General features: G+C 41.2%; 1 protein-coding gene across 1 annotated transcript in view; it reads left to right on the top strand.

Annotated features, from left to right (window-relative positions):
* The first annotated feature begins 838 nt into the window (after nucleotides 1-838).
* MAD2L1 (MAD2 mitotic arrest deficient-like 1 (yeast)) overlaps nucleotides 839-25,676 on the top strand; it is a 168,532-nt gene continuing 143,694 nt past the window's right edge. The window contains exons 1-5 of the mRNA XM_009998576.1: nucleotides 839-1,081; nucleotides 4,997-5,057; nucleotides 6,055-6,146; nucleotides 7,450-7,459; nucleotides 15,717-15,857. Coding sequence (XP_009996878.1) covers nucleotides 839-1,081; nucleotides 4,997-5,057; nucleotides 6,055-6,146; nucleotides 7,450-7,459; nucleotides 15,717-15,857 — 547 coding nt within the window. The remainder of the gene's footprint in view (nucleotides 1,082-4,996; nucleotides 5,058-6,054; nucleotides 6,147-7,449; nucleotides 7,460-15,716; nucleotides 15,858-25,676) is intronic.

Raw genomic sequence — 25,676 nt, 5'->3', positions numbered from 1 at the left:
CTGGGAAACTGGGATACTTGCATGAGAAAATTTGTTTGAAAAATGTTCCAATTTTTTTTTATTTCATCAGCTTTTAATTGTGGAAATTTTCTCTCTTTACCTACTCCCTTCCATTTCCTCAAAATTATGCTGCCTCAAGCAAGTGATGATGATTGGAAACATTTTAACTTTGTAAAGTAGCATTTAAATGCGAAATTTTACCTTTAAAAAATAAATGACACAAATAGTTCTTTTAAAAAATAGAACTGCTATGCTTCCAGACAAGCATATTCCTGAAACACTTGCTTATCGTGTTTAGGGGGAGGAGGAAGCAGATGAAGTCTCTCTCTCAAGGAAAGAAAAGCTTGATCAAGTGGTAGCAGTTTCTTCAGCTTACAACAGATGGAAAGGTGGGTAGTTTTTGCATTGTTACTCATCTGTAGAAGACCAAGCCCTGTGAATGTTCATTTGATCTCTCCTGCACCGCTGTTCTTGACTAGCAGGTCACTGCTGCTTGGTTTGCCTGTTCAGCCCCAGGTTGAAAAAGAAAACACAATGTGCTGGTTTGGTTTGGCGGGATTTTTGGCAGCGGGGGAAGGGCCCCAGGAGCGGCTCCTGTGAGGAGCCGAGAAGCTGCCCCTGCTCCAAACCCAGCCCAGGAGCCATCAGAGGGACAACAGATGCGCCTCTGCCATTAACATACGAAAGAACTGAAATGAGACCTGAGCAGAGCGAGCACTTAAGGAAGTGGAGCTGAGCTGGAGCAGCGGTGCTGGGGAAGGAGAGCGGTGCTGGGGGTCGGTGGGGAAGAAGGGGCAGAAGGTGCCCAAGCACAAGTTTCCCTGCAACCCATGGCGAGATGGCAGCTGTGCCCGTGGAGCAACGTGCTGGAACATTCCCTGAAGCGCCAGGAGGGGTGAACGTGACCAGTAGGCTTGGATTTTGTGGCCAGCGGACTCTGATTTGCTGCCTGCGGACTCTGATGACGCAGCTGTGCAAGACCCCGGGCCTGGGGAGGAGATTGTTCCCGAAGCAGCGCGTGACTCCGTGGGAAGCCCGCGCAGGGAAGGGCTGTAGGGGATCCTTCCTTCTTCCTGAGGAGGTAGGAGCAGCAGGAACCACCAGCCTGTGAAGTGACTAAATGTGCCCTGGGTGTGTTTGATTAGTGTGAAATGAAGTTATTGTTGTTCCCCAAGTTGAGTCTGCTTTGCCCGGGACCTTAAGCGGTGAAGAGCCCTCCTTGTCCTTTGTCTCGACCCATGAGCTTTGTCCTCCTCACCCCAAAGTGAGTGTGTGTGTGTGTTGGGGTTGGTCAGTGAGCGGCCACGTGGCTGTTTCTTTGTTGTCCTGTTAGGCCCAACCACGACAAACACCAAAAAACTGAAGAAATTGCTTGGTAGAGTTGATTTCAGAAGCAGATTCAGTTGGGAGGTGCTGAGGGAGTGTTTCCTCCAGGAGACTTTTCGCATTGTTGAGCTGGACGTGGATGGTGCCTGCTGGCTCCTGCAGATACTTATAGGTATATATCTATATAAAAATACTCACCGATCGCATCCGACTTAGCCAGACCAATCCAACACAAATGACGCAGTAATTTTTTCAATAAAAGTAGTTGGTGGATTCGTAACATGGATGCCTTTGTGTTTTAGGCATCTGAGGTGGTGAGGCAGCGCTGGCGTCCCATGGGTGGGCGAGAGGTGCGCTATGAAAATTGAGAAGAAAAAGGGAGAAAAGCAATTGGGAGGTTTTCGCTGGAGTTTTAATAAGCCTTCTTACCACGGCCACAATGTGTAATACAAAAAAATGTGAAATTGCACATGTGCTTTTTGGTGCTATTGATATAAAGGTCGATTGAGGAAAAAAGGGAATGCCCCATGATTGTCCCTAGAATAGCTAACATGGACTGCCTTGTACATTAGGAAAAATAACTGTTTGGTAAAGTTTAATTGTATTGTGAATATGTCCCAAAATCTGCAGTTGGGTGGCTGAAGCAGGAGTGCAAGGACCTTTTCTAAATAGCTTGTTTTCAATCAACTCTTATCATCTGTGTTGTTTCTGTTTATGGTAGCAGCACTTCTATAGTTTTACCTTTTTGCCTTCACGTGTAAAAGGCTTCTGGTGTTGGAAAAATAATAGAAGTACCTGGGAGCTTGTGCCCTGGGTGTGTTTGATTAGTGTGAAATGAAGTTATTGTTGTTCCCCAAGTTGAGTCTGCTTTGCCCGGGACCTTAAGCGGTGAAGAGCCCTCCTTGTCCTTTGTCTCGACCCATGAGCTTTGTCCTCCTCACCCCAAAGTGAGTGTGTGTGTGTGTTGGGGTTGGTCAGTGAGCGGCCACGTGGCTGTTTCTTTGTTGTCCTGTTAGGCCCAACCACGACAAACACCAAAAAACTGAAGAAATTGCTTGGTAGAGTTGATTTCAGAAGCAGATTCAGTTGGGAGGTGCTGAGGGAGTGTTTCTTCCAGGAGACTTTTCGTATTGTTGAGCTGGACGTGGATGGTGCCTGCTGGCTCCTGCAGATACTTATAGGTATATATCTATATAAAAATACTCACCGATCGCATCCGACTTAGCCAGACCAATCCAACACAAATGACGCAGTAATTTTTTCAATAAAAGTAGTTGGTGGATTCGTAACATGGATGCCTTTGTGTTTTAGGCATCTGAGGTGGTGAGGCAGCGCTGGCGTCCCATGGGTGGGCGAGAGGTGCGCTATGAAAATTGAGAAGAAAAAGGGAGAAAAGCAATTGGGAGGTTTTCGCTGGAGTTTTAATAAGCCTTCTTACCACGGCCACAATGTGTAATACAAAAAAATGTGAAATTGCACATGTGCTTTTTGGTGCTATTGATATAAAGGTCGATTGAGGAAAAAAGGGAATGCCCCATGATTGTCCCTAGAATAGCTAACATGGACTGCCTTGTACATTAGGAAAAATAACTGTTTGGTAAAGTTTAATTGTATTGTGAATATGTCCCAAAATCTGCAGTTGGGTGGCTGAAGCAGGAGTGCAAGGACCTTTTCTAAATAGCTTGTTTTCAATCAACTCTTATCATCTGTGTTGTTTCTGTTTATGGTAGCAGCACTTCTATAGTTTTACCTTTTTGCCTTCACGTGTAAAAGGCTTCTGGTGTTGGAAAAATAATAGAAGTACCTGGGAGCTGTAGAAATATCGTCAGGACACAATGCTCTCACTGAATTGAGGGCACCAAGCATAAACAGTACTTTGTTTTCCAAGTTTTCCTGGATTATCTGACACCTTAATTTTTGTTAAGTTTTTATCCCGCGAGTGGAACAAACTTACTGCATCGAAAGGGATTCATTATGATCTCCATAGATCTGAGCCCCTGAATGCAGGGTGCAGGATGCACCTTAGTGCTTGCCAAGAATGCCATTCTCACTTGCCCTCTAGATTTATCCTCAGCTGTGGTAACTAGTAGACAAACACTAAATGTGCACACCTGTTCCTGGCTGCCTTGACTTGCATTTTACTGCTTTGTATTTAAATAAGTTCTAGATACTTTCCAGTCATATCCAATACATTTCTCGTTTTTCCAGAGCAGGTGAACTGCCTGTGGTAGCTCTGGCAGTTGTAAATAATTTTAATTGAATTGTTTGTTTAATTTGCTGCACATCTTTTGTGAAACCTGTTTGGTCCATGGAAACTGCAGGATCACTCCTGTTTCTTTAGCTGCTTCTAGCAGAAAAGTTTCTGAGGCAGCCAAGGGCACACAGCACATTTTCCACCAGCTAGAGGAAGCAGGCTGAGGAAGAAGACAGGCAAACCACTAATGAGCTAATACCAGTAAATAGGAAGGAGGAAGATCAAAGCAGAGCAGCTTGAAATGAAGGGCCAGGTGGACACCAGAAGGAAATGGTTAGCACTCTGTTGTTTTGGCAACAGGGAAGATGACTTGAGAGCAAACACGTGTGTACAAGGAATGCATCAACTAGCAAGATTGTGATGAATTTTTCATAAAGTAGCCAAATAGTATTGCACAATCTTGTAACTCCTGCTATACAAAAAGTCACAGCAGGAGCGCTTGCCTCAGTCTTGTCTCTGGCACTCCATGCTTCTCTTCAGGGAAGAGCTGTTAAACAGGCTGGGTGTGTGGAAGAAACTATTTCCTTCTTCCCAACCACTCTTCACATGTCCCAAGACCACCACAAAGAGGAATGTTTCTCTGGTCCTTGGAACAAGCAGCCCTAATCCTTCAGCCTTTTCTAATAAGCTGTCTTCCCCAGACCTCTTCTCATCGTTGTTCCTGTTCTCCAGGTTTTTTCCGTTCCATCCACATCCCCCTGGGATGATGATGCCCACAGCTGAGCTGCCTGCTTCCCACCACTGAGCCAAATGCAAGCATCTTGCCATGTGTTTTACAGATTATATTTATTTTTCCCAGAATGGTTTTCCATTTTTTCCCAGCAGCATGAGATTGTTGACTCAATATCTATGATTTAAATACTAGAGCTCAGTAGTGAAATGGTTGAGGGTTTGTTCTACTGTTGGTTTTGGTTGTTTTTTTTAACTTTTCTCAATGCTTTAAGAAAAATAAGAGAAAAAAGTGCTATAGGATCACTGGCACATTTAGTTTATTTGTCAGTTTTCTGGATTTAAAGGTTGAAAAGCTACATCCACAGAAGTACCTGGTGAGGTCATGAATATCACTTATGCTGTAATGGGCTATGAGAAGACTTGTATGACTCCCATCTTAAGCAGTATCAGGCAAGAAATTTATGGTTGACTTCAGTTTTGTCTGTTTTCAAAGACTGATTTAAATTGTAATTGTTTTTGTGGGTCTGAAGTCAGACCTCTGAAAGTGAAGTAAAAAATCTAGTCCTTATTTTCTGTTTGCTTCAGGGAAGCAAAGAGATTGCAGGCCCTTTGTTGTCCGCGTCGCAGCTGTCTGAACTTCTTTTCAGTTGTGTGTCAAAGCGTTTTTCCTCCTGTCAACAAATCCATGTTAAATTGAAGGCTCAGCTTTGTTACACATGCTTGAAACTGTTTTTTACCTTGCAGATCTACACTAAAGCCATTATGTCGCGACAAGTATCAAGGAGCCAAGAAGTCCTGCAAAGCTGTAATTTGTGTGCAAGCTAACATGCTTCAAAAGCATGGACAGGAGAAAAGGTATTTTTTTCTCATTTTTAACATAATTTGGAAACCAGTGAGTACTCAACGTCTTGAGACCAAACATATGTTAGTATGAAATAGCAAATTTGTATGTTTGATGCCCATTTCATGACTGCAGGCTAAAGAATTTGGACCTCACTATCTACAGTTAATAAAAGTTAAATTAAAGATAAAGTTAATTATTGTCATAGAAGCCACCAGGATGCTTGCCATGTTGGTTGCCTTTCAGAACATCCCAGTGAATGAAACAGTGCTTTCCAGTCATTAGACGTTTCCTGAATGCATATAACTACCTGACAAAGTTACCTGCCACTGAATATGCACTGACTGTGTAAATCCCAAGGTATTTATTCCTGTCTCTGTCAGTTGTTACTTTGGAAATCATTTAATACACAGACTGTATCTTCTGCACAGCCTGGAGTGGTAAAAGGGAGAAAAAGACAGAAAAAAAAAATCTTCCAATAGCTCATTTTCAGCTTATGTTTTGTGTTTCAAATAATTTTGTGGATGTTGCAACAGCTGTAGACTCTGCAAAGCAAAAGTGTCTCTCGATTTAGTCTGTGACATGATTTTGCTCATTCTTCTGCTGCTTCCTGAGCTCAGCATGTCCCATTGTTGTTTGAGAGAGATACTGAGTCAGCTGGCTGCTTTTCCAGTCAGCATTACTCTCACCAAGCCTTTCCCTACATACAGCAACTTCAGCTTGATAAAGACAAGTTTTTGGCTTTGAGCATTCATCAAAAAGCACCATTCCTCTAATGAGTATGTTGAACTGATATTTCTGATCCATGTCCAATTTGTCTCCTGCACAACACCCTTCTCAGTTTGCTGCTTTAATGCAGCAGGATCAAACATAATCAGACTTTCAAACAATACCACGTGGCTGAGCACATGGTACAGAAACCAGAATGTTTGAGAATTGCATCATTATCTGTATTATGCAGATGGAGCAGCTTATGAGAGAGAGCTTTATACCACAAACGTGGTGGTGGAAATTGGAGCTGGTCTTCTCGCTCCCCATCCTGCATTCTGGGCAGTAAGTAGGACAACAGCATGAATGCTTCAAGGCTTCTTTGTTTAGCTTTCAGGTTTGTTTTCTTTATTTTTTTGCTGCTTTTGCAGCTTATCCTTCCCTCTTTTCAACAGCCTACTCAAGGCCCATGGTACTCCCAGTGGGACCAGATAATTGGTTTTATCCCAAGTCTGCTCTGCTTTTTTTGCCAAATCTACTTCCCACTTCAACCTGGTCAGAGGAGCAGTGGTCATCGCCAGAGAAATTGAGAACAGGAGGCTGTAATCTCTTACCAGCAACAAGAAAAGTCTGTAGACAGCTTTGCAGCCATCATATCTGGAGATCTGGTGGAGACCAAACACTGTTGAGTATTGCCTATTCATGTAGAATTGTACTAGAATGGGTATTTCTAACTTAAGGGTGAAAAAAACCCTCCTAAATAAAGAATAGGTTTGGTTTAGTTCTTGGGACATTTAATGATGTACTGGCACATAGTAACTGCACTATAAATATAGTTTGAAAAAATATGAGCTTAGTTTGGAAGCTGCTCTCAGCTAAATTACGGGGTTTTGATCCTGACCTAAACTGATGCCACATGTTCCTGGATTCCCCCAGTGTTTGCACAGTAAATCAACCGTAGTTTTTGCTTTTTATTGCAAAGAATGAACAGAAGAGATTGGGAGTTATATGACTTTGACATCTGTTTATCATATGGTTTAGGATTGTTTGATATCTTTTTAGCTTTAAGGTTTAAATAAAGTTTAAAACAGGTATATAGGATCAAAACTAGTTAGCTGACATAAGTTTAAAGATTGCAGTCTGAGGTTCACCAGAGCTTTCACTTAAAAAATATTCAGTGCCTCTGCAGAGAGGAATGCTAGTACTGATCTCACAGGTATTACTGCTTTCTGCTCACATGTATTGCACGTTATTGACTCCATGAAGAAATAGTGCCATAGCGGTGAATAGTAAAGAAGAAAAACATATAAAGCAACTTCCCTAGTAATTATACCCACGGCTTTAAAGCAAAAGCTGGATTATGCTGCTTCTGCTTTGAATAAAGTGAATGTTCAATATTTCTTCTTTTTTTCTCTTCTAAGGCCATCTCTTCCTTCTTTGCTCCTCATACCAATTTTAGTGGTGTTACTATAAGCAAGCATCTGTTCTGCAGTGTGGATCTTAGCCTTCCCACCTCAACTCTAAAGCTCTCCACATTTCTGTTCACAGACACATTTTTGTCTTCTGATTCCTGCTCTCCAGCCTTTCTTATTCTTAAGATATTTTGGGTTTTTTGGGTTTTTTTGTTTGTTTTTTTGTTTTTTTGTAGTCTGTACCTGGTAACTTCTTCCTATTCTTTCACTTATTTTTTGCAAGTTTGGTTTTGATTTTTTTAACTTGAGAGTTGGTACTTGGATTATTTAATGGTAGTACTGAAGTATGGCTACAGTATATTCTTGAACTTGGCTTTCCTAACCGACTGACTTTCCCCTCTGAAGCATTAGTCTTGCAGTATGATTTTTGTGAAGCTCACTGCCCACACAAGTCTGTTGCCATGTGGGCTGTAGAGTCAGCTTGTCTGTAGTCTTACTCAGTAATTACCAGGCAATAAAAGTTAACTGCCCCATAAAACCACATGGAAGAACCATGCTATTGCTGGCTTGTGCTAGTCAGCTGTCCTCTTCCTGTGTGCTGGATTTTTTGGGCAGAGGAAAGGACTAGCCAGGGTCCCTTTTGGCTCTCTTCTCTGTGTTTCTGTGATAACTGGTGACCTGGTTATGGCCTGTTGAAGTCAGAGGGTTCAGAGGACTTCTGTAACAAACTGGAAGCCTTAGCAGTGGATCTGAACTAAACAGTTGCTTTTCTATTTACTGAGGGCGGGGGGGAGATAATTAAGTCACTCCAAAGTTATCCTATAATACTTGACTGTTTTCTAGATGCCTTGAAAAATGTTTCACCTAGCAATGCTTCAAAGCTAATCTGCAGCACTAAATTAGCTGGTGTGAAGATGTCTAACATGAAACCAAACAGAGGGCACCTGTGCTACTCACCTAAATTGGCTATGATTCAAACTGGCAGAAGTAGTCTTACTTCTCTAGCCCAGTCTATAATAGCTTTATGGAGAAATGAAAAATGTCAGATTAATATCCCTGTTGTAACTTGTACTTTGTACTTCTGTGGTTCTGGCATCTTTAATCATGTGTGCCTTGTGCCTTGTTTTTTACTTCTCAATGAGATAACAATGCCATTTATTTTTTTTTTCTTATATTTCTTTTTTTATTACTTAGTAACTGAGATTTCAGTCTTCCTCGGGGGTTGCAAGTGTATCTGCAAAGAGTTCCTGGGAGAATTGCGGAGAAGTTTATAAATTATACAGAAAGTTATTAAAATGGAGGGTGGGTGACTTGGGAGGGGAGGCTGCTGAGTTGTAGTCAGGGAATTGGTAACACTCCTAGGATGTCATTTAATCCATGTGTCTGCCCCAAAGCAGAGTATTTACACCACTATTTACACCACTATTTACACCTAATAGATGCTTGTCTAAGCTCCTGGAATTTCTCCAGTAATTGCAACTCTTCAGCTTTGTTAGGCAACTGCTTACCCTAATGTTAGAAAGTTTTTCTTAATCTTGAGTTCTGAGTATTCCAGGTTGTCATTTATGTCTCATCTGGATCCCAGATACAACCTATTTTGGATAGTGCAGAGGGAATTAAGCTTCCTTGCTGCTTGTTGCACTGATTTTCCAGGAGTGCAGAAGGAGAGATGCAACAATGTGAAAGTTACTTTAAGAACAAAGCAGTGGATTTTCAATCCTTTTTGTCACATGGATCATTATAGCACCAGCAGACATGTCAAGATCTCCCCGTTCCAAAAGGGATCTCGGCTAAGTGTTTTCCTGCACTGAAGTCAAAATCCTGAGCCTCCTGCAATGGCTGCACATGGCCATTCTGCTTTTAGTTACAAACCAACGAGCTGTTATGCAGAAATCTAGGCAAGGGAGCTGTGAAGGGAAGACACATGAGAATGCCTTGATTAATAGCATCCCTAAATGACAATGGCTGTTTTACAGTTTTTATAAGGATTGTTGTGTTTCTCATATATAAAAAGGGGCAAGATGTGGTTGTAATTAATAGAGAGGCTCTTTGTTGAAGCTGTTGACTATAGGAAAGAACCCAAGGGTTTCTCAGGCTCCTCGGTTGTAAAACTAACTAAATACATCTAGGGCTGCCTTGTATCACTACATGTCATCTTTCAAAGCTGTAATTAGCAGATACCTAATGAGTTGTGGCTACAGCGTGTGGATCAGATGATTCAAGTATTTACTTCAGGCCTCGGGTTCTCTCTCCACGCAAGGGAGAACAATTTGGTTTTAATATTTAGATTAATTTTTCTTAAGTCATATTGCTTCAAAACTTAATTGTTTTCCAACAGTTTGACAGACTTGAGTCCTCTCTAGTATCTTCAGCAGCAAGGTATGTCTAAAAGATGCAGTGGTGTGAGTCCTTGCTTCATTAAGCCTTTTATTTTTTTGGTAAGAAGTTTGCCTGAAAACCATATTTTCACTACTACTGGTGGAATGAGATGCATAAAATGCAGCTGGCCCTTTGGCAGTTACAAAGGACCAAAGGACAGAGTGACATTGCTGTCCTCCTATGCGTTTTTCAGCAAGATTGCAGCTGTGCTGTTGCTTCACAGTGGAACTTGGGAGCATAGGACTGCACCCCCTTGATGGTGGGTGGAAACAAATCAAGCCAGGCCATATTTTTAGCTGTTCAAGAGATTGAGTAACTCCACCAGCAGTGTAGGGTAAGACTTTATTTAGGAATCCAGACCCCTAACACATAACTGGCACAACAGAGTCTTCTACCAGAGACCATGAATCCTGAGGCCAGTTGTAAGTTAAGATGCATTTTGGTCTTGGGAGCTCAGCCCAGTGTAAACCCTTTTTTTTTTTTTTCTTTTTTTTGGTGCTGTCTTTGCTTTCTCCCTCCCAAACTCTTTGCATTTACCTGTCTGTGATGTCTGAAGTGCAAGGCAGACAGGTTTTACTGTTATATTGTGACTGTGGAAGATCTTTTCAAAATGACCCACTGCAACAGTCAGCATTAAATGGTCACCATTCCTTAATGTCAGATTATGCAGGGCCTGTTGGTAGCACAGCTATTTGCTGTTTAGCCTTGGAGAAATATAATGTGGTAGGATTGTGGAAAGACTGAAAAATCAGGCTGTTGCTGTTCTTTTTACCTAGATTGGGTAGTACTAGATGATAGTGTAACTATTTTATCTAGGATGGAGTGGTTCTGCTTGAAAGACGTGGATGTGACTGTGATGTGTCCGTGGGGCAGCAGTGATTAAATAGGAACATGATTCTCTAGCCTAGATTGGGTGAGGTGAGCAGCAGCACACCCTCCTGTGCTTGGGTGCATGTTGGAGTCCGTAGGTCCAGAGTAGGTAAGGGATGGCCACAGCTGTTCTTCCACTGATGTCATTTTGGACAATGCTTGTTAATGCTTTACAATGTCAGGGAAGGAGTTGTTTTCAGAACAGGAGTTAGTGTGTCAGATTGAGCTTCCCATTTTAAAGCCTTACCAGTTTTCTTAATTTGTGTTATAGATTCATAGAATGGTGTGGGTTGGAAGAAACCTTAAAGATCACCTAGTTCCACCCTTCCCTGCATGGGCAGGAACACCTCCCACTAGACCAGGTTGTTTCAGGCCCCATCCAATCTGCTCTTAAACACTTCCAGGAATGGGGCATTTACAACTCCTCTGGGCAATCTGTTTCACTGTGTCATAGTGAAGAATTTCTTCTTAATGTCTAATCTAAATCTCCCCTCTTTCAGCTCAAAACCATTCCTCCTTGTCTTACCACTCCATGGCCTTGTAAAAAGTCCCTCTCCAGCTTTCCTGTAGCCCCTTCACATATTGGAAGGTGCTGTAAGGTCTCCCTGGAACCTTCTCTTCTCCAGGCTGAACAGCCCCAACTCTCTCAGCCTGTCTCTGTAGCAGAGGTGCTCCAGCGCTCTGATCATCTTGATGTTCTTGGTGTTCCTTCCTCAATCTTTGCTTTGCCAGTTTGAAAACTTTGAATATTAGCTGTCACAGTAATATCATATTGCCTGTGTTTGAGCTGACCTTGGTTCAGAAATTCCCTGTTGTTCCCTGTCCTTGGCCACTTCTGCTGTAAAGATTAAATATTCAGGTAAGAATAAAATATTGAACTAAATAAAATACAAATATATTTTGGTTAGCTATTTTTCTACACAGCTGGTTGTTCTTGAAAACTATTCAAAGCCATTCTTTAATAAATAAATAAGAAATTACTTCAGATGAGCAAACCATGGTACATCTAGATACCTAACTGCAAATAGTGTATTACAAGCAACTTATAGTGCATGTACCTGAAAGGGATTTTAGTCCTGGAGTCAGTGCTTTTCCATATGTATCAGGGAACCAGAAGTGAACATTCAACTGTTTTGAATAAAGAAAAAACAAGTGGGGGGAAGGTTAGTCTGTGCTGTGAGAGGATCTGTTTTGTAGCAGTCATGGTTGTCACAGTAAACATGATTAATTTGTTCTTCATCGTCAGCCACTCTTAATTCTTTAGATGATGGCAAAGATGCACAGGGAGTGAGCTTCGTCCTTCTGAAAAGTTGTGGGTTTAATCAGTGCCAATCTCAGAGGTACAGGCAGTTGTCTGAGTCAGACGTGAGCTGCAGTCAGACCAGTAGTCATTTTCCTAACACTGATTTTTAATGTGCCAGTCTTAATTTTCCCTCAGCCTAGTTCTATTTCTTTCAGTTATGCAAATAAGAACTACTTGTTCCTTTATCAAATTTGCCTTAGTCTGTGGACCCTGAGTAATTAATATAAATTATGCAATTTGTGTAAGGTAGGCATTACTTTGTCTCCACGTTTCCCAAAAATACATAGGTAAGTGCTAACATCTTTGAGTCTACCCTCTCGCTACCATCCAAGCTCATATAAATCACTTTTTATTTTTAAATTTATCTTCATTTTTTAATAAACTTACAGAGAAATTACGCCAGTGGGTGCTGTAAGGCGTGCATAAATAACATGGTACTTAAAACATGACTGGTTATCCTCCACAGATTTTCTCTTCTGTTGAACCCCTGCTCTCCTCCCTTAAGGGCAGTATTGATTCGTTCTTGCCAAATTGTTGGTTATTTTTGCAGTCTTCTATCTTGTTTATCTGGAGTGACATCATGTGCTTGCCCATTAATTAGCAAAATTACTTAGATGTGTAGTAGGTCTGTCAGAGGCCTGGGCATTGCTGGATTAAGTTGCATTCCTGTCTCTGCTCTTTGGATAGCTGTCAGGTAACAATTGTACGTTTGGGGCTGTATATCACAAGCGATCATGAAATCTGCTGATTTACACAGATGGTCAAAATGGGCAGGCAAAGTTTTGAAATACAGTGGTTGTCCCTTCTCTTTAGGGTATTTTATAATGGGAGTTTGAAAACTCGCTATACTGGATGTTGAGTAATGTAGCTGTCTTTAGCAGAGTTATGAATGACACAGTCAATTTATCTAAGCTGACAAAAATAAAGGACTTACGGCTGTGCTTTGAATTGACATATGGGGGTTTGGCCAGTCTGTACTCAAAAGACAGAAAAACAAAATTCCCTGTGTTGGGAAACAGGACTTGCTGCTGTTTTGTTTGAGTCTTAAGTGCAGTATCTGGAGTCCTGAAAATAGATACGGTGATCTAAAGTGTTAAACACACACATGGTCTGGCATTTCAAACGCAATTATGTTATAAAATTGAAATTAACCTTTTGCCATACCCCAAAATGACATGACTCTTAAACAATGACAAGGGTATTAACGAAAAGTGTAGATGATTACAATTCACAAATAAACCCTAAGGTTATATAAATGCCCGGGGGACACTGCAATTGCATCTGGTGGCAATGCTGGAGCCAAACACCTACTCTCCAACATACTCTTCCAGTTCTGAATCTTCAATCATTAATATACTAGAAATACCCTTTCTAGTATGGGAAAATGACAGTGGTCTGCCATATAGTCTAAAGTTTTTGAGATGTGGGGTTTTGGGGGGTTCTGTCAACCTTATGCAAAGCTTTATAACTTAACTCATGTGACTGATGGGAACTCAAGTTTTTGTGAATCAGAAAGTGACACAGTAATTTCTGCTAGTAAGATAACCTGCCTTGGCTGTCAGTCAAGCAGATCTGTTGGTTGTTTTCAGACAGTTTTTAATGGACTGAATTAGAGGACAATGCCTCTTGGCAATAATCTTCTTGCTTTAAAGATGTTTGTAATTCTCACTACGGAATTTTAGCCGGAATGATCTGTTTATTATCTGTTTAAATTAATGAGAAAATCCAGAACTGAAACAGGTAATGAGAGTCAATTAATTTCTTCAAGCTATGGGCAAAGTAATTCCCATCAGAATAATTTAGGTTGTCAGCCTGTGGTCTGCAGCTGAGGGACTGAACTGCATGGTGTTATTTGCAAGTGGGAACACAACAGTGTAAACTGCCTGAGCATCCCAACTTTCTAAGTAAATGGGTATGGGCGGGCAAAGGCAGGAAATAGTGAGCCCAAGGGATACATGGTGTGACCAGACACTTTCCATTAAAGCCTTCTACCTCTTCATGAAGCCCATGGGCAAAAATAGTTGTAATATTCCATTCTTTTCTTCCAAAGAAGTGACTCATGTCTGGGATCCTGCAACTTTTCCTAAAAGGGAAAGACTGAATCTCCTGCAGTTGTAGAAGGACAGAGTTCAATTTTTTCCTCTTTTCAGACCAATATTTTTTAACTGAACAATGGCAAATAGTCTGTCAGTTTTCTGCCTTGAAATTCCAAACCAGTAAAACCAACAAAGCCTGTCTCTGAGTTACAAGGTGGGACAAAGATAAATGACACCGTTGTGTTTGCAGATGAATGGGTGAGTTGACCTTTAGGTCTTTTCAACTTGCTGACAATGGCTGATGTCAAACTAGTACTGAAAAAAATATAAAATTGCCTTGTAGTTTTCAGAATAGCTGCTGAACTGTTAGTGCAACACACTTGAATATTGTTTGACAGAATTCTAATTGTGAGGGTATGGGTATTTCTGCTGAGTGAGAGGAATGGGCTGCTTTCAACCTAGCATGCCAGCCCACTCTGACCCCCTTGCCAGCCCATCTCCCCTTCATAACCTTGGAAATGGCTTGGCAATTTCAACTGAATCTGAAGTGGGATTTTATCATCTTAATTGCCTGTTAGGTCTATGAGCAGGACAGAGGGAAAAGATTCATGTTGATGCCCATGCTGACAGAAGCACCATCAGAAACCCATCAGTTACCTGTTGGATTTGACAGGAGCTGCTGGGCCAACCCAGGTCTCCAGATTATCCACTGCAGGTATCTGCAACTCAGGCTGGTGAAGGGGAAGAGCAGATGGCTGGGATTATTGTCCTGCAAGGAGATTTAGGGGACAAAGGGCAGAAAGAGATGGGGAAGCAAGTTCTGTTCATGGGATAAACTTCTATTATTGGAATGGCAGGGCAGCCCCACAGGTCACTTTCTGCCCTCTCACCAATCCAGTTTTCAAATTAGTATCAGTTTGGCCTTTTTTGGGCCTTTCAGTGGGCTTCTTTTTTTCTTAAACTGCAGAAGACTGATAATAATTATGAGCAGGAATTGTAGGAGTTTTCAATTTATAAGACATTTATTAAATATATATATGAAAGTGGTATGAGGGCATAACCAGTCCCTTTGTACAGCTTGTGGAGATAAAAATGTAACTGGACTGGTATTTTACATTCTATGTATATTTTAATGTCCTTACAATTTTTCTTCAGTTGACTTTGAAGTTGGTCAGAGGTTTAAATACCAAGTAGCTGGTTTTGGACCAATATTCCAAGATACATCAGCTGGCAAAGATAACATAATAGATTAATTTCGTAGTGGCATGTCACTGGAGAGGGGACATAATTTTAAAAAATAATACGAAAATCACCATGCATGGATGTTTTAGACAGATGGGTGAAAGTAGAACCAAGTTGCAAACAGTAAAATCCACTGTTGGTGCTCAGTTGGACAAGTGTTGGAGCTGATCAACTCTGTGGAAATCTAATAGATGCTTTTAATTGTTGTTCAGTAACATTTGGATTTGGCCACGGAGTAATTGATGGAGAATATTTACTCTGTGACGTGGTTTGGAGCAGTGTGTGATGCTCTGATGTTGAAATAAGACACTGTGAGACACAGAAGTTTCTGCTGATGAGTGAATTTGAACTTTCAGCCTGCCTGGGTTTTTTTATTTATTTGTTTAGGGGAGGGGAGGAATACTGAAAAAATTATGCATTACAACAGTGAACAGTTGGCTGCAGCTCTCATCAAGAGACAAAGAAAGTCATGCCTGATGACTAAAACAGACAGCAGGTTGCAAATTTGGACTTCATGATGCATTCCACTCAGTAACATGAAAAACAGGAAATATCTTGCATGTGCTGCCTTTGGGGAGCAAGAGAAGATATGGAGGTCAAGCATGGCTTGACTATGTTTGCTGATAAATCTTTTCAATAGTAGGCTGATTTTTTTAATTTTTTTTTTCCTCAGGAGTGTGGTATTGCCTGCAAATCAGTAGGAAGATCAAACAGCCTTTCAGCCAGCTGCTCAACATTGGTCACTGCCTTTGGAGAACGATGAACCCATCAGCAGAGCTGAGTGCTGCTGTACATCACCCAGCACATGCCAGAGGTAAGCTGCCAGTGACCTTGAGCACTCTGCTCACAGCGTTTGGCCAAGATCAGTAATAATGTCAATCCCTTATCTCCTGGCACAGTCCAGCAAGCTACTGGAGTCAGGAATGACTCTGGAGCAATTTTTATCTGCTTGTGTTTGAAAGCACATGTAAATTCAATCCAGAGAAATCACTGCAACATTAGAAACCCCTGCTCTTGTTAGGACTGACAGAGCCCTGCATCTGTATTCCTTCACACTCTTTTTGGAAAAATAAGGTCGCAGACTCTAAGAGGGTGTTTTTCTTTTGGGTATCAGAATTTGAGCAAGTCACTGTAGAATAATTGTGATCTTGATGCTGTAATGAACACAGTGAAATTGTAGGGTTTTCTTTATAAATCCAAGAAAAGCTGTAAAAAATGGCAACTTTACAGATGCTACCCAAATGCATAATATAGCAAATTACATTGTGGTTCCTAATATTTTGGCTGCTATTGTTACTATTAGAATGTCAAGCTAATGTTGGCTCCCTCTCAGGTTGCTGAGGAGCAGGATCCTTGTTCCAAACACTTGTCATTTAAAAAAGGAAAGAGTAGCAGTGAAGGAATAAGTTTCATGCAAAATGGCAGCTTCAAAATGTGTGCAAGAAAAAGAGGACAAAAAGAGGGTGCAGGTTTTTTCCTCCATTTCCTGAGAAGCTTAAGAAAGCTATTTGTTTATTTTCAAATATGTAAGCTCTTTTTCCTGAGTTGTTTTTGAATACTGTAATAATCTGTGAGGCTTAGAAATACCAGGGCCAGAGTAGAGACAGGACCTTACCTATGTGTACATAGGGTTTCAGCCAGCTGGGACTAGAGACTTACTGAAGCAGCCAGTTATTTGCTGAATTGAACTTTATTCCAGCTTCAGCTGAAGTCAATAACAAAATTCAGAATAATTTCAACATTATAGGTTAAGGTATTCAATCCCTGGTTTAGAGTGCAATAAAAATTTACTGGAAGCCCAGAGAATCAGCAAAAAATTACCTTCACAAGTCTAGATTTCCTCAGACGTCAGAACATCTTGTCACCCAAGAAGGTACAAATAAGGTTGTTGGTTTCCAAGCTGCAAGTTACTGGTGTGAGGAATGACTTGAATCAACAAAGCTGCTTGTGTATATACATATTTCTAGTCTTTAAAGAGCTAGCGACAAGGTAGTTGCTTGATAGATGCAATATGTTATGGGATCGCCAGCCAAATAACAGGAACATCAATATTTGGTCATGTTGTCAGCATATGAGCAATCTGTCCTCAAATTGTGTCTGAAAGCAGCAAAACCACATTTTCTCAGAAAATGTGCATTTGCATGTGCAGGGGAGAAAAATCTCTGCTGGTGATAACATGTTGTGGTCAAGCTTCTCAAAATTGCTGAGGAACTTCTGCCAGACAAACACGTGCTGAATATATTTTGTGAAAACTGAGCATGCTCTTGGCTGGTGAAGCACAGCCCTGATCAGACATGCTTATTCTCCAAATGAACTGAGAGAATGAATTTTGAGATTGCAATTCAGTGAGTTCAAACTTGCATTGCTCTGAGCAACACCAATAGGTTACTTAATGAATAGAATCAGTTGTCTTAATTTGAGCCCTTCAGAAAGAAAATGAGAAAAAAATTCAGTTAGCTCAGTAACATTGAAAATGCCTATTATTCTTATGCTTTGGTCTGCTTGCCATTTTCTCCACAATCATGTTGTCATTTTCCATTGAAAGTGTAAAGTGAACAACCTCCTGCCCCCCCCTTTTTTTTTCAGTCCAGTGAATATTTAGGAAGAAGAACTGAATAACTTTTCCATAAATCAGAAAGCATTAACGGTACCAGGGAGGAGGGATCTCCTTTCCCTTTGACAGAAGATTTCACATTTTTAGAAAGTTCTTTTTATATGTTGTGCTTTTATGGATTTCAGCATTCTATGAATGAAGTTAAAAGGCAGTTTTGATGTATGAGATATGTAATATGATTGAGGAAATTATCAATAGTACATTTTAAAGTGTTTAAGATGACTTTGACCATAGCAGTGTATGTCTTGTTAAACTGGCAAATTAGAAATGAGAGTCTATTTTTACCAGTTTAAGGAGACTTGAGAATTCTGTAAAATTCCCAAGCACATTTCCTAAATACCTCAGTGAAGTACAGCTGTGATGCTTTCTCTCGTATTATTTCTGAATCAGCCAGCATTTCTGTTTAAACCAGCATTTTCAGTCCTTTACAATGTATTTGAGAACATGCACCCAGGTAGGAGCTGACATGCAGGGTCACATCCTAGGAGGCTGTTGGAAAGATGGCTATAGCACAGCTTATACCTTTGGCACACTCACATGTATTTATTTATAAAGAGGGACATGATAGGCATTTTTCTGTGTACAACTTACTTGCATTTATAACTTACTAATGAGGCCTGGGGAGATTTCAGACTCCAGTCTCGTTCTTCCCACATCACTAGCAAGGATTATCTGCTCTTCTGTGTGAAGGGCAGCTGTTTTTTGTGGTTGTCACAGCTGGACATCTGTGGACAGGGGGTGGGGACACAGCAGCAGTCACTGCCACATAGCCAGACACATCTGGTACGTGGCTGCAGTCCTTTCCATTTAGGGGGGGGAGAAGGGGAGGGCAGGGGTGGGCAGTGCAGCAGTTACTCCAGGGTACAGTCCTGCACCACCCAGTCGTGGAGAGGGGCCCCTTGGAAAACGATGGCAAAGTATGGGCAGCAAGCCAGTGGTTTTCCTACTAGAACTGACTTTTGGTCTCTTTTTGCATGATACAAAGGACTTGGATTTATTCAGACATTTTGTACAAGGCCTGTTTTAGCTGTTTTGGAAAGCAATAAGGTTTACAATGGAACCACAGGCAAGAGACACCAGGCCAACACACAAACCCCAACAAATGGGTTTGGTCTTGGTGTCCAGGTGGCAATGGCTGCTGGGAACACAGCATGAGCCGCCTTAGCAGCTGTTTCTGAGCTCTGATACCACGTTGCCATCTCCTTTGGTTGGCTGGTTTGCTGGTTGTTTTTCTGGGGGAGATGTTTCGGTTTTTAAGTGTGCTGTAACCTCACATTTAAACAAGGCAGCGAAGGGGCTGGATGGTGGCAAAATCAAAATACCTACCAGAAGGCTCTAAAGTAACAAGGAGGTTGCAGTAGAAAACTTATTAAAAGTTGTGGCTCTTTCTTTTGTGGACATACATGAAGTCTTTGTGAAATTCTTTCTAGTCCTCAGGGATACTGACAAACAGGGTGAGCAGGTTCTCCTGCAGGTTGGGCTTCTTACACTTACACTGCTTACACTGCATCACTAATAGTAGAATCACAGAATGGTTTGGCTTGGAAGGAACCTTAAAGATCGTTTAGTTCCAACCCCCCTGCATGGGCAGGGGCACGTCCCACTAGACCAGGTTGCTCCAAGCCCCATCCAACCTGCCTTTGACCACTTACTTGTGGCTGTCCCACTTGGCTGTGGGACAGCCACAGCTTCCCTGGGCAACCTGTGTCAGTGTCTTACCACCCACACAGGAAAGAATTTATTCCTAATGTCTAAGTCTACCCTCTTTCAGCTTAAAACCATTCCCCATTGTCCTATCACTCAATTCATGTGTAAAAGTCCCTCCCCAGCTTTCCTGTAGCTCCTTCAGGTACTGGAAGGTCACTGTAAGGTCTCCATGGAGCCTTCTCTTCTCCAACAGGTCTGTGTCCTTGTGTTGGGAACTCCAGAACTGGACATACTACTTCAAGTGGGTTCTCATGAGTGCAGAGTAGATGGAGGGAACCACCTTGATCAATAATACCTGAAGTAATATGGGGTTTGATTGAGAATTGCAAGGCAGTTAAATCTTCACCTTGTGTCATTTGCTTCTTGTTTTGGTCTCCTATTCCATTTCTGGTACAGAAAAGTGTTTCCCTCCCTTTCCATGTCATGCTTTGTCAGGAGTCTTCTGGGAGCTGAAGTGAATTATATCAAATCCCTCACTCAGCAGTACTATTTTCTAAGCAATTCCCAGAGCTGGGAAATAAACGGAAGACTGTTACACAGCAAATGAAAAATCACAGCTTTCTTTTGTAGATATCTGAGACTGGAAAAAGCAGAATCATTAGCCTGTTCATAATGAGTTACCATAGGCTCCACAGTTACATATACTTCTATTAGACATACTATTAAGAGATGCTTCCAGAAGAAATTGATTTCTTCAGGAAGTTTTGTTTATGGCTTAAAAGATTATGTCAGCATCTTCCCACTCAGTTGTTACTGTCTTGAATGCTGCACTACAATTTGGTGTGTGCACACTGGAGTGCTGGTCATTGTTTTTATCTATAGTGGTCTGTCATATCTGTCTCACTTTAAGTTCATTTCTTGTTTGTCACTTTGTTACTGTATTTGTGATTGTATTTGCTGAACACCTACAGCTAATGATACAGAAGTGCCAGTCTTTAGGAATCTGACAGAAAATTCATCTTGGGATAAATGCTCCTGCATTTAGTAGAATCACACTGACCATCACACGTGCTTCAAAATGGAAGATGCTCTATCTATGTTATATTGTAAAAGGTACGGGCACTTCTACATAGATCCTGCAGAAAGGTTGGGTCCGTAAAGAAAGGCAAAGAATATTGCCAAAGTCCCAACTGGGATCCAGATGTTCTTGCAGGCTGGTGACTGACTTTCTGTGTGTTCTTTTGTTCTGATTTTCTTCGCTTGAGGTTCCCGAGGTGGGCAGAGTAATGCCACAACACGCACCCTGAGCTGCCCCTGCTAGCGTCACCTCTCACCCCCAGGGATTTGGGCTGTTTGGAGACCAGAAAGCAGCTCTTCTTCCCCAGAGCCCATCTGATCTAAGTGCATTTTGTCTTTAAGGTAAGTAACAGTTAAATAAGGAGCAAAATCTGAGCTTCTCCTGTAGCTTTTAATAAATTGTTCAGCATACAAGGGCAGATCTTCAGTGACACAGGCTTGTGTGGCTTAATTCAAAGCTTCATGGAGACCTGTGGATTAGAGCTGTGCCAGCTTGCACCAAGCTTTTGAAGGGGAACCACTCTGCTGTCTTAAAATACAAGACTTCAGGAAAAACAGCCCTGAAATCCTGTGTTTCTGTGTCTTAGGTGTAGGCTGGCACTGAACCCAGAGGTTGTGTCTCCACTGAGCTCCAAGTGCAGTACAGCAGTCACTTGGAGGTGCACACTGAATTTCATTCCAGCTACAGCTAGGGACACAATGTGTTACAATTACTGTTTCCAACCCCATTACATTTATGAATTAAGCTGGCTGTATGATGTTGTGAAAAGACACAAGATCTGTTTCAGCAGAAATTGGGCAGCAATGATTTTTACTGATTTTTTTCCTGTTAGCTTTAAGCTGTTGACATGGTGCTATATTTGGTACGCTGGAGGTGTTTCCATGTGTCACTTCTAATAGGATACAGGTGTCAGACAATTTGAAATTATTTCAAACCTAATTTTCCTAGAGTGAAGATACAAACAGTTACACCAGAAGCAGATGTTGGGCCTTTCTCACCCCTCTGAAATGTGGTTTGGCATCCATCCAGACTGAGTCTGTGGGGATAAAGAGAAAATTATATTTAATTTTAGCTTGCTTGGTTTCCTCCTTTCAAAATCTTCATGAACGTGCAAAAAAAAAAATACACCATCCCTTTTCCCTTTGCTTACACAGGGCTTAAGTATCTTGTTGCAAACAGATGGAGTACAGGCAGGTTGGGATGTGAACACTTTTGCATCTCCAGGCTTATCACTGTGTGGCCCAAAGTCTGGAATAAAACACTTTATCTTCCCCTTTTCGTCCTCTTACCCCTGTGTCTGTCAGTTACTTTTCTAGTGTGTTGGTAGGAAATAAGAGCTAGGAAACAGAGGTGACAAGGACTAGGCCTAAACCTCCAGTTCAAGGTCCTGCTGCTGGTCCACCTCCATTGACCTACCTGGGGGGATGCTCACTGAGACTCAAGAGATAAGCCCTAAGAGCATCTCCTTCCCATTGCCCTCAAGGAATTAAAATTTTCCCCAGCTTTTCTTATTTTTGAACTGATGGTCCTTTTTCATCTTGTGCTTTTTGGGCAGTTTTACATATGGCTGGAAGTAAAAGCCAGACGGCTTAGATACAAAAACTAGCTCACTTGTTGCCACCCATCTCCACTGATGATGGTACCTCTGTCTCCATCAAGTGTAAATTTAGTTTAGTTACATTTCATCAGAACTCACGTAGGTGACAAAAAATTTGAGCTCATAATCCTGGTATTACACACTAATAGAAAAAAAGACCCTATTCCAAGGTTTGTTGTGTGAGTTTTGGTTTCTGCTGCTCAAATACATCTTTCTTCACCTACTTCCAGTCAATGAATCTTTTGACTATAAATCTCACTTGTGCTACAACTGTGTTTAAACTCAAATTACCATAAAATGTTTGAACAGTTTTAGTCCAAATAACCACGCATGAAAAGTAATTAAGGATTAAAATGTGTTGTGCTAACCTCTTTGGTTTGATTTTTTTAAAAAACATTTTCTGAATTTTTCAGACTATTTGTTGGCCACGCAAATGCTACTGAGAAGTTGCCGTCGTAACTGAACAAACAAATCCTTTAAGAGTTAGGGGCCATAGAGGTATCCTGGGAAGTGAAGCGGGAGGGTATTTTTCTCATCTACTGCATGCCAGAAGAAGAAGGGCACAAGGTGAGGACTCAGCAGAGGGTGGGCAGGGGGCTTTGCTGCTGCTGCTGCTCCTCTGCACAGTGTTGGTTCAGATGGTACCGGGAAGGCTCTCAGGTCAGACCCCGCTGAGGCCACTGATGGTGGTGAGTGAATGTGATCAGTAGAAAGCATCAGGAGTTGGCTTGGGAATCAAAGGCAGAACTGTGGAAACACCACTCTGCAAATGGGGTTTTAACTGCCTGCCAGGAAGTTATCTAGAGGCATTTGAAGACCAACCTGGTAAGAGGAAATTAATCAAAAGCATTTTGGAGTGGATCCTCAGCCAGTGAGTGCTGCTGTGGCTATTTATGCTGCTGAACTATGGCAATTTACCCCTGTTAAGGATCTGCTCAGATGTCAGATATTAGCCACTGCCAGAACAAGTGACCTTTCTGCACAGTACATTAAGAAGAGAACAAAAAAGATGGAAATTTCCATTTTCCAAGCAGGGTCCAAATAAGCTTCCATGCTCTTGTTAAACCAGCTGCATTGAAGAGGAGTGATTATAACAAGCCTTTTTTTTTTTTAGCCTGCACCTGTCTCTTTCTGCAGCTGAGGACACACTGGAATCTACTTCCCTATAGACCTGATTCTGTAAGAGCTTCAGGTGGAAATTAAATTAATCATCTATTTTTGCTTAACCACTTGAGGGGAAAAAAACCACCTGAAGGCCAGCAGTTAGTGGAACAAGCAGTAGCTAGTCACCTGCAGTGAAGAAAAGCTCCCCTATTTCTCCAACCCCAAATAGAAGAGATTTTTTTGTTTTGTTTTCATTCATATGGACTACAAGGTCTTGCAAGGGAGAAAGGATCAGCTTTGAGCAGCCTTGTGTGTCAGTGTCCTTAGAAGGTGACAGCTTCCTCCCACCTGGGCAGAAGGATTCGCTCTTGCTTTAGGCACAGCCACACAGGTCAAGGCAGTAACTCCATTTGATCAAGAAATACACAGGAAAGAAGTGTGCCAAGCTACTGCAAAAAGCACGTAAGTGTGATTTTTCTGAGAAATTTAAGACGTCCCTACAGCAAAACTGGGTTCAGCATTAACCCTGGGGAAATTGAAAACTGCAGAACCATAATTCTTTTCTTCTTAGAGTATCCCTGTATTGTAAAAATGTTTAAAGTCCAGGATGCTAGGAAATATTCCACTTACTATATGTAAACAAGCATTTCTAAAGTGTGAGTTTAATTTAAAATATTTTCATTCACAGAAATAACTTTTTTATACTTGGTTATTTTGCTCAGGTAATTCTTACACATTGATCTCCACCTTCAGAGCTGAATTTTTCATTTTCCATTGGTTGTTGTTCACCTATGAACATGGGAAGTGTCAGCAGTTTGATTTCTGCCAAAGACATCAGAAAATTAATGGCTTCAAAATTTGCATTATTTGCATTTTTTTAAAATCCAAAACCATTGCATTTTTCTGCCTTTAAAGTGCCTGAAAACTGCCCGTCATCATATAAGCAAATTATTCTTTATTATTTTTTCTTTATTATTCTTTTTATAGACATTAGGAGGAAATTCTTCACTGTGAGGGTGGTGAGGCACTGGCACAGGTTGCCCAGAGAAGCTTTGTAAGCCCCACCTCTAGAAGTGCTGAAGGGCAGGTTGGATAGGGCTTGGGAGCAACCTGGTCTAGTGAGAGGTGTCCCTGCCCATGCAGGGGTGTTGGAACTAGATGATCTTTAAGCTCCCTTCCAACCCAAACCATTCTATTATTCTATGATAATTTCTGTAACTAATAATTTTTAGTTATTTTAATGACTAAAATAGTTACTAATGCATTTAACTTCTGTAACAGTAGGCATTCAGTAAGTTGTTTTTTTTTATTTCAAGGCAATAATGGAACTTTGTGTAGTTGAACTCTGTCATCTGGGTTCTGAGCAGAATTACAACCACGAGTGCAGCCGTTCAGGATTCTGATTGCATGATAGAAAATTACTACTTTTGGCATACTAATCACCTGGTGAATAGAGTCCATAAAATCCAGGGATATGAACCAGAAAATGTTATTCATTAATTTTGTTTATGGCTATTTAATTATAATTATAATACTTTAAAGCCATTTAAATTTCCAACTCCATTATATGTTAAGTTAATGTAGCATATTTTGCAAAAATAATAGAAACCTGGTAATATAGATCACTACAGAGCCTGTAATTAGATCTTTGATGAAAGTTTCAAAGTTATTTTTAAACGTGCACACAGCTTATGAAAAGTGCTTTATTTCTGCTCTGCTGCCATTGTGACTTCACAAATGTTTCTGTGGCATTGTCCAAGCTTCACTTTCATTCAAATTCAAAATGGAAATGTTTGTAATTGAGTAATCACCTTGCAAGCTTATATTCACTGTAGGTAGGAAAAACAATTAATTTTCACACCTGTTTTCTTGCATGATAATAAGGAATATTTTTCTATGGACCATAAAGGCCTTTAATGTGATTAATGCTGTTCTGCCTTGAAGAATAGTCATCGGTGATGCCCATTTCAGGGTTTGCTTTGAAGAGATGATACAAGGTCTGATCTTACATCTGTAATTTTGGCACCATCTCGATGCTCTAAGTTTACCTGCCACTGCCAAACAGAATAAATATCACCGCTGAATGCACGGAGGGGAAGGATTTAATGAGCTGGAGGATCTTTTCTCAGCCTTTTGCTGTTTTTTTCTTCTGAAGGAGCCAGTGCTTTTATACCATTTATATGTTAATCATCAAAGGTTTTGTTCTTATCTGTGCTTTCTTGAACAGCACTCAAAGAAGTGGCACTTCACAGGGGTCCCTCAGGAGCAGTGCCATCTTGCCTGTGCCAGCAAGTCCCCTGTCCCACTGAAAAACGGGCTGGAAAGGCAAGGTTTTCTTCCTGGAATAACTTCCTTGCAATTCAATTACATGCTTAAGAAAGGCTTTCACTGCCTCCTGTTACAACATCGGAGCTCACAGGTTTCCAGCGGTAAGCAGGCTGGCTGTAAGCAATTAGAAAACCTCAGGGTTTTAAGAGTCTAGTCACTAAAATGTGTTAGAGCTCAAGTCATTGTTTAACAATCTGAGCCTCCTTACAGCTGTGAAACACTCCCATCATCAAGTAGGTCTCTGGGACTCCCTCAGGAACAGCAG

This window comes from Chaetura pelagica, unplaced genomic scaffold (genome assembly GCF_000747805.2).
Source record: "Chaetura pelagica isolate M959 unplaced genomic scaffold, ChaPel_1.0 scaffold176, whole genome shotgun sequence".
Taxonomy (NCBI): Eukaryota; Metazoa; Chordata; class Aves; order Apodiformes; family Apodidae; genus Chaetura; species Chaetura pelagica.
The sequence above is the reverse complement of the archived record's forward strand: the minus strand, read 5'-3'. Positions and strand labels throughout refer to the sequence as shown.